Genomic DNA, 9,592 nt, shown 5'->3' with positions numbered 1-9,592 from the left:
ATAATCCATGGCCATTTAACACTATTTGCTAGCAAATCACAACTTTTTCCCTTTATGTGATTTAGTCATTTTTCACAATTAAGTTCACAAACGTTAAAATTACTTCACCAAATTTTTCATGCATTGATATAATCATGTTATAACACCAAAATAATAATTAAATAATTTTTTTGACTTCGGATTTGTGGTCTCAAAATCACTATTCCGACTAAGCCCAAAATCGAGCTGTTACAATTTTATCCCTTAAGAATTTTCGTCCCCGAAAATCTTGCCGGTGAATAAACTCTAAAGGTTTGGTAGTGTCATCTTTACCAAAAAAATCAACTATTCAACCACTAGCCTCATGAAAGTTGAACATAAAATTTACCACTAGTTACTATGATGGTTGGCTCGTGTGAATAAATTGAAATAGAGACATAGTCAAGTCAATGGGATTTTGGTTTTGGTTTTAAAGATTGGGCACATGGCTAAGGCCTAGTGAGATAAGATTGTACCCCGTATCATCCCTCTAACACTTATCATCCTTAACAAGCAAAACTTGGGAAATTAAGAAATTAATTTAAAGTAGATCTGGAAGGTAAAGACCAAAAGAATACAAAGGGTACCATTTCTCTTTTTTCTGTACAAGTTGTAAAAATAATTAGTCCATATACCAATGTATTATAAAACAAATGCAAAATTAAAATGAAGAAAAACTTAAAAGGCTATGCTACAGACTAAAACAAAGAAAATAAATATAGTGTCTATGTTTACATGTCACATGGCTATGAATTTCCTTTTCAGGTTAGACCAAATCATGTCAACATTAATGAACATGTTTGATTAAATTTGTAATTATAATTTGTTTTATATTATAAATTATATAAATAAAAAAATGTCTACAAAAAGTTGAAAAATAAAATAACTGAGAATATTCTCATAATAATGCAATCAATGCATCACAAAACTTACTTAAGGGTCAAAGCCAACATTAGTAGTTGAACCAATCCCAACTTGCAGCCATGGAGATGAACATCCACTCATATTGATGCCCTTTAATTCACTTAGTTTTGCTAACTTCACCATACTGTCTGCTTCCTCGTCCGTATTTTGCATCGAGCTATTACACTTGTTATCATGGTCAACTTGTTGCATCCGGTGCTGATTATGTTCCTTTTCTTTGGCATCATCTCCTCCTAACCAAGGTTGTAAATAGATTCCGGTTGAAACCTTAAAACTTGATGGATTAACGTGTTTTCGTCGTAAAGCATCATGATGATCGCCTGCTGCAGGAAGATTGAGATCAAGCTTAAGATTGAGCGGCTCAGAATTGTCGATGAACTTTGGTGTTTGCTGATTCAGCTCCATTTGATCTTGGAACCGATGAAACTTAGTCAAAGAGGAAGCGTCGGGTGCATTTGAAGTGATCCAATGGCACCTTTTATGGCCTCCCAAGGCTTGTCCCGATGAAAAAACCTTGTAACAAATTGAACATTCATGTACTTTTGATTTCTTTTTGGATGGAGAAGCCAACGGAGTATTAGTTCCTTGATGAAATTGCAAAGTTGACATTGATTTTGTAGGGAAAAACTCTTCGTGTGTGATAACATCGTGGTCTTCATCAGCTTGCTTATGATCAACCCGGGCTGCGAAACATCCCTTAACCTTCTTGTGACTAGCCCTATGTCCACCCAATGCCTGATGAGAATTAAACACTTTCTTGCATGCTTTGCACTCAAACAACCCTTTGGCTACACCTTTGGCCTTGCCCATAGGTACCCTACATGCAATAGGAGCAATGAAATTTATTGTATTTCTTCTCTCCTCTTCTTTGCTGGCGGAAGCACAGGATTCCTCAGGCTCAGTTACAAAAGGATAGACGGTTGCATTAGATAACATCATAAGGCATTTGGCAAGGTCTTCCTCTTCGCTTGATGGGCACATGGTGTTGAAATTACCCACGTTAGCTCTAAATGATCTTTTCCTTTTTGACCAACCGCAACCTCTCCTTGTCTCGCCATCGTCACCGTCGGAGCCTGGCGAGGACACCAGCGATTCAGCATCCTCCGAGCTACATTTGCCATGCTCAAGGAAAGATTTCCATGAAAAAAACTCCTTCCCACAATTCTCACAAACCCTACAACTCTTTAATCGATTAGGGTTGGTTCTCAAAGCGTACATGCGCTTGTTGCTAGGCGGCACATTCCTCCCTAATTTGTCTTCCCAATCACTAGCAGGATCATCGCCATCAATGTGGCCGCTTTCGTCACCTATTCCATGAGCCCTCATATGCCCACCAAGCGCTCTCCCACACCCAAATCCTTTCTTGCAAATTTTACAAAAGTGTTTGAAGTTTGATTGTTGATCCACAATAAAAGCCATAGAATGAAAATGCACAAAAGAAATCTGGGAAATATAATGAAGTGAAAGCAGAACGGGGAAGAAGAAAGGTGAGTTGAATGTTCTTGTATAGTGAAAGATGTTTGTCTGGTGAAAAGAGGTGGCAGTCCTAGTTTTTAGTAAGAGTCATTGCTTGGCTTTTTGTGGATGGAAAAAAATAAGACAGATTAGAAGAAAAGAAAGAAAGGGGCATTGGAGAGTTGAGAAGTGTGGTGACAAATGGTAGGAAAGGGAAAATGTGAGAGACTTTTTCTTCGGCTTTTTGGTGGTGATGGTGGCGCCGCCAGTCAAACAAATACTATTAACTATTACAAAAACCTACGTTGTTCCGTACAACCAGTAACTGTGTGTGTTTTGTTTTACCTTTGGAGTGTGAGAAATAAAGACAGGCAGACAGACAGAGAGTGAGTGAAAGAGGTTAAAAAAGAAACTGGTTCTAACTGCCATACCTATTCATATCACTTCAATTCCGAGCCAAGAAAAAATATGGCATGCTTCCCCTTGTCTGTCGCTTGTTCAATCTAGCTTTTCCACATATTTTTTATGCTCTTTCACGTTGCTATTATTATTATATCCCTAAGGATAGGAAAATGAATTGCATGTGTTGAAATTCAAATTTAGATTTTTAGATATTTTATTTGGAAATCCATTAAAATAAGTTTAAAATTTATTATTCTCTTAAAATAGGAATCTCACAATAATATATTTCATCGATGAATAAAACAAAAAAAAAAAAAAATTACTTATAAATAAGTACTTTTTTTAGTTAAACATAATTAAAATTAATTATAATTTATTTGTAAGTCATCCATTATTTTTTATTTTGTTATTGATTAGGTGTGTTGTACTTCCATCCGATGCATCAAATTCAGATATTGAGTGTGCATCAAATATTATTTCTATTATTATTGTATTTAAAATATATAGATACAAAAATAGTTTTGAGATATTTTTATATTCATATTATAAGTGTTCACCTTTCCTTCCAATATAAGGTATTTGACAAGAAGGCGAACTGCATGTTTTTATATGAGTTCCATCTGACCCCAATACAATCCTTTAAAATAAATACAAGTAATGAGATAAAAGTTAGAAATCATTTATATTTGAAAAATATAAAAATCATGTTAATTTCATCTTAAAGTGAGGTCAATATCATGAATCATGTCGAATATGATTCGATACTTCCTCGAATTGAACTTTAGTGGGTTTATTCGTGTCTATTCCCATTTGAGCAAATATATACAACATATAAGTAAAAATTTTACTATCAGTTTCCTCAAATCGTTGAAATCATTCTGTTGCATTCGAACTTGATTCTCTATTTCCAAGAACGTACAATGTTAATTCTAACTTTTCCATCGCCGAAACTTTCCCATGCTTAAAGCCATAATTTTTTGGCAAATCATGCAACAAGCAGTGACATATATTTTTTGGTATCCTAAAACTATTCATGCAACAATCATCATGCCCATTTAATACTTCGTCCACCCACATTTGACATGTAGAATTTGAATCCATACACAGTTTTTTAGTGAAATAAGTTTCATGGTGTACCAATACACTTCCGTAACATATATTCTTTCTCTTCATGATAATTGTTGTGCTTAACTTGTTTAACAATTGTGGCTATTCTTTGTTGAGCTTCTTCACTTAATTCAAGGGTATTATAATTAATATCAAAACTCATATACATATTGTTAAATTCATTCATAACCTGAAAAAGTAGCCAAATGAATATAAATTCATATTTTGTAACATTCAATACAACACAAAGAAACTTGAACAAAAGCATAACATAAAAATGCAAAACATAAAAAAGTATCATACATTAGTTTTACACATAAAAAAGTTGCATAGTCATATCACACTAATAATCCTAAGGACCTTATGGTGGAGGTGGTTGATAGAATGGTTGGAAGGGAAATGGGGATGTTGCTAGCATGAATGAAAATGATGCATTTAGATTTTTTTTTCAACATACACATGTTGAAGCCACCAAACCCTATCGTTTAGATCTAAGTTCAAAAACATCTCTCATTTCACTAGCATTTGGAACATTTTGATGGCAAAAAAGTACAATTCATCTTTTTTTGGAATTTCATCTCCCACAGCATGCAAAGCATCCATTGCATCTAAAATAATATATTGAGAGCGAGGGAAAATAATTTCATTTTTCGACTTCCTTGGACTAGCCATACTCTCACACAACTTCTCAATCTGAGTAGTTAATGTCTTTCCTGATGATTCTCTACTTGAACTTGATTTTTTCCTTTACCGTATACAACCATAAGTGTTCATTTGCTTCGATTAGAAGTTTTATGAGAAGGGTTTGATGGTGCCTCATTAGGAGGAATACCCTTATTCTCAATTACTATGTTCATCTAAATCACCAAATCCCTCATTAAGAGTATCATCTCCCATAGGAGCTCTACTTGGAAGAACACTGATCTACCATAATTTGTTATGGAAAATTAAGGTCTTTCTTACACTTAACAAGCTTGTTTTCTAATATTTTTATATGTTTCTATTTCATTTTCAGTTTTTAATATCTTAAGTTTAAATTATGAAAAATAAGAGTTTTTACACAATTTTAAGTAATGTCATGACCTAATGGGCCACTAGGGCCGTAAGGATGATTTAACTGCTCTATTTAGTGTATGTGTGTGTGTAAGACATTGTTTCTGGGCTAAGAAGACGAAGGACAATTGCAACATCGCAACACCGAGGAGTGGTGTCAAAACATCAGACTTCGAAGCCAAAATATCCATAAAAGGAAGGCAGTGTCGCGACATAGTTCTTATGGTGTCGCAACACTAGGCAACAATTAGGGATTTTAAGTATGGGTATTTTAGTCCACCCAATGAATTGTAATCAGAATTTGGGCTATTAAATAACCCTAATTAGGTTAGACCATAAACTCTATAAATAGGCATGTTGAGTCACTTAGTTAGTTTTAGGGTTTTATTTTACTTTTTATTTTATTTCACTTTAGTCCTTTAAATAATTTTTGTTCTTGTTTAACTTGGATTCAATTTCAGTCTAAGCTTTTAATTTAATAGTTTTTATTTATTTCTTTTTGGATCCAATTACTATCAGAGTGATCTTCGCAATTATTAAAGGAAATTTCACTTTCGAGCACAAATCAATATCAAAACGGATTTATTTTCTTATTCCTTTATTTTATTTAATTTATCGTTTTGTATGTTAAATATGAGTTTAGGGATTATTGCATCTAAATCCATGAGTAGCTAATTTCCTTAGGGAGATTAACGAACGAATGTGTGACTAATTGACGAGTGAATTAGGGTTTAAATCTGAGTTGCTTGGTTTAAATTATGTGTGATTAAAACTTAGGAAGTGACACCCCTATAAAGTAATTTAGGATAAACGAGATCGAAAGATAAGTTTACCGAGTAAATCATAATTTATCCCGGTCAAGAAAGTGAGGCCAACAGGTAAGTGTGTATTGGTCGATTAGTTAATTAGTTAGAGGTCAAGAGGTAATAACTAGTTAATTAATAGCTACCTTGATAAAATTTGAGTTCTAAATTTATTTTGTTTGTTAATTGGTTGATTTTTGTTTTAGATAATTTTATGTTAATTTAATTAATTAATTTTAATTTAGTTTTTTGTAATATAATTTTAAATTAGTACTATGTAGCCTTATTAGTGTAGAAAAACAATTTAAGTTTAATTCAATCTCCTTTGGGTACAATCCTAAGGTGAATGTAGTCGCCAATGCTTTGAGTAGGAAATCGTTGTTCGCCCTGAGGGCTATGAATACTCAGCTGACTGTGAATGATGATTGCCTTTGACACCAAAGAAAAAGGATTCCATTTGGGCCGTTGTTGATAGGCTTACGAAGTCGGCACATTTTATACCAGTGCGTACCGACTACTCCCTTGAGAAATTGGCTGATATGTATGTTTCCGGGATAGTGAGACTTCACGGGATGCCCTTGTCAATTATCTTGGACAGGGATCCGAGGTTTACCTCGAGGTTTTGGAAGAATTTGCAAGAAGCATTAGGGACAAAATTGAATTTTAGCACAGCTTTCCACCCACAAACTGATGGTCAGCCGGAAAGAGTAATTCAGATATTAGAGGACATGTAACAGTGTTGTGTTCTCGAGTTTCAAGGCAGTTGGGAAAAGTATTTCCTGCTGGTGGAATTAGCTTTCAACAATAGTTATCAGTCGAGTTTGAAAATGGCGCCCGATGAGGCTTTATATAGGCGTAAGTGCCGAACGCCTTTATATTAGACTGAGTTGAGAGAGAATCAGATTCACGGGGTCGATTTGGTCAAAGAAATTAAGAAAAAGGTTAAGGTGATTCGTGATTGCTTGAGAACCACATCAGATAGATAGAAATCCTACGCAGACTTGATACAGAAAGAGATCAAGTTCCAAGTCGGGGATAAAGTGTTTTTGAAAGTATCCCTATGGAAGAAAGTCCTTAGATTCGGTAGAAAAGGTAAGCTGAGTCCACGATTTATTGGACCCTATGAGGTAGCCGAGAGAGTTGGGCCGGTAGCATACCGATTAGCTTTGCCTCATGAGCTAAAGAAAATTCATGATGTATTCCATGTATCGATGTTACGTCGCTACCGATCTAACCCCTCACATGTGATTTCACCGGAATAAATTTAAATAAGTTCGGATATAACCTATAGTGAAGAACCGATTAAGATTTTAGATCGAGAGGTCAAGAAGTTGAGGAATAAAAGTGTAGCACTTGTAAAGGTTTTGTGGCATAGACATAGAGTCGACGAAGCCACGTGGGAACCGGAAGAGACTATGAGAGATCAATACCCAAACTTATTCACCGGTAAGATTTTTAGGGACGAAAATCCCTAAGAGGGGAGAATTGTAACAGCCCGATTTTGGGGCTAGTCAGAACTGTGGTTTCAGACCACTAACCCGAGGTTAGAGAAATTATTTTTGATATTATTTTATGTGTTTTGGCATTATTATATGAATGCATGAAAAAATTGGCGAGGTAATTTTAGCATTTGTGAGCTTAATTGTGAAAAAGGACTAAATCGCATAAAGTTCAAAAGTCTTAAATTGATAGCTAAAGGTGTTAAATTGCCATGGAACTTAAATTTAGGGTTTTTAAAGGGCAAATAAACCTTAAAAATAAGCTTGGCTGACCATAGGGACAAGATTTGACCAATTTAACAAGGTTAGGTGGGTTTTGGTGACTAAATTGGTTAAAAAAATAAAATTGAATAAGGAGAGAATGATATTTCATTTTCTCTCATCTTCTTCCCACAGTTCATACAACAAAAGACGGGGTTTTAAGCTTCAAAAATTTCAGCCACTCTCTATTTTTTGATAGTTTTTCTTGATGATTTTTGCATTTTTAGACCCTTATAACATGTGCTTTCTAATGAGGGGACTATTTTGCAAAATGATTGAGAGTCTAGGGTTTTTCCATGAAAGCATATGTGTTTTTAATTAAAATTTTATGGAAGAATATGAGTTTTGGATGTGTAATAAATAACTTTTGTGAAGAGGTTTTCATGGAAACCCTAACTAGGGACTATTTTGCATAAGTAATAAAATAAGTGATAAATGTGTGTAATAGTGGAAATTTGGCTTTGTTATAAGAGTAAAAAGGGTTCGACTAGGCTTGATTAATGATAAAATATGATAAAAATAGATTTTCAGACCTAGGGGTAAAATGGTCATTTTGTGAAAGTCTAAGGCAAAATGGTCAATTTGCCCAATTATGAATTCTCGAGTGTCTAGAGCAATATGCTGATGAGATGAATGAATTTCTATCATTTTAGATCAAGAATTACAAAATCTGGTCCTAGACGGCGAAAAGCAAAGCAAGAGGACTAAGTTGAACTAGTCGTCTACATTTTGGATACAGAGGTAAGTTGTATGTAAATAATACAATTACATTGTATTACATGTGTTTAAATTGATATAGCATAAATTTCTTATTTGTGGAAATGATTATGTATGATGAATAATGAGATAGAAGAACTCCCGTTCGAACCTTAGGAAATAAATCGGGTATTCATGCCATGACATTCGGGTTATTTATGTGTTAGTGTAAGACATGTCTGGGACATGCATCAGCCACATTATGAGAGCCAGTGTAAGACCATGTCTGGGACATGGCATCGGCACAGATATGTGACAGCTAGTGTAAGACCATGTCTAGGACATGGCATTGACTTGATGGATGAGCCAGTGTATGACCATGTCTAGGATATAGCATCGGCATTATACCCTATGTTTAAGGCTTAGTGAATATCTGATAGCTTTTCAAATGGTTCAACAGTGAGAATTACAGTTTAAGTTAGATGAGAAAAGTATAATCATATTTTGAGTGATACAGGTACCTATTTGAAATGTAAGAGATGTGAGCTCAATATATATTTTGTGAATTGTATTTGTTAATAAAGGGTAAGTTGTGTTTATGCCTACTTTTCTATTATGAGCATGATGATGAATGGTAAAGTTGTTGTTATATTTATTTGCAGGCAACTTACTAAGCTTTATGCTTACCCTATTTCTTTCTATTTTCTTGTAGTGCCGCCCAATTAGCTCATGGATCAACGGTTGTCGGAGGCATCAATCACACTATCAATCGAAGCACTTGGTATAGTTAGATCTATTTATTTTGATTATGGCATGTATAGAACCCTGACTTTAGAATTTTGTGCCATTGTTAATTGGCCAAATGTGTTGACCTACTTTAGCATTTTGATTCATTTTGTATAATGCCATGTAAATGGCTAAATTTGAAAGTTTTTATATGAATACAAGAAGTTATTTTATGAATGAGTAATTGTTGGTTGTTTTAGTAAATATGAAATGTGTAAAGGCCTTAGATGTGGTTGTTGGATTGAAGAATCATACTACGATGGTCTTTAGCATGATGGATGTTATTATTTTGTGTTTCAGGGTAGCAAAGGGCTTGATAAATAGCCCTATGTTGTCCACATGGGTAGACACACGAGCGTGTGTCTAGGCTGTGTGTGGCACATGGCCAGCCCCATGGGCGTGTTGTCTGGCCGTGTGTCCTTTATACGTAAATATTTTAAGTCAATATGCATGGTAGTAAACACACGGGCAGAGACATGGCTATGTATCTCAGCCGTATGAAGGACACGGCCCAGGACACGGGCGTGTACCTTAGCCGTTTTGCTAACTTCAGAAACAGAATGTCATTGTTTTTAGAGACGAGCTAGG

General features: G+C 34.8%; 1 protein-coding gene across 1 annotated transcript; it reads right to left on the bottom strand.

Moving 5' to 3' along the window:
• Positions 1–951: 951 nt before the first annotated feature.
• On the bottom strand, positions 952–2,522 carry LOC108474241 (zinc finger protein ZAT9). Its single transcript, XM_017776187.2, has one exon. The coding sequence runs from the start codon at positions 2,359–2,361 to the stop codon at positions 952–954; it is 1,410 nt and encodes a 469-aa protein (XP_017631676.1). The 5' UTR covers positions 2,362–2,522.
• Positions 2,523–9,592: the final 7,070 nt, after the last annotated feature.

This window comes from Gossypium arboreum, chromosome 7, assembly GCF_025698485.1.
Source record: "Gossypium arboreum isolate Shixiya-1 chromosome 7, ASM2569848v2, whole genome shotgun sequence".
NCBI classification, from domain to species: Eukaryota; Viridiplantae; Streptophyta; class Magnoliopsida; order Malvales; family Malvaceae; genus Gossypium; species Gossypium arboreum.
This window is presented reverse-complemented; position numbering and strand designations above follow the sequence as displayed.

Coding starts and splice junctions, on each gene's coding strand:
- LOC108474241 (XM_017776187.2), bottom strand. CDS start 2,361: ATGGCTTTTATTGTGGATCAACAATCAAACTTCAAACACTTTTGTAAA.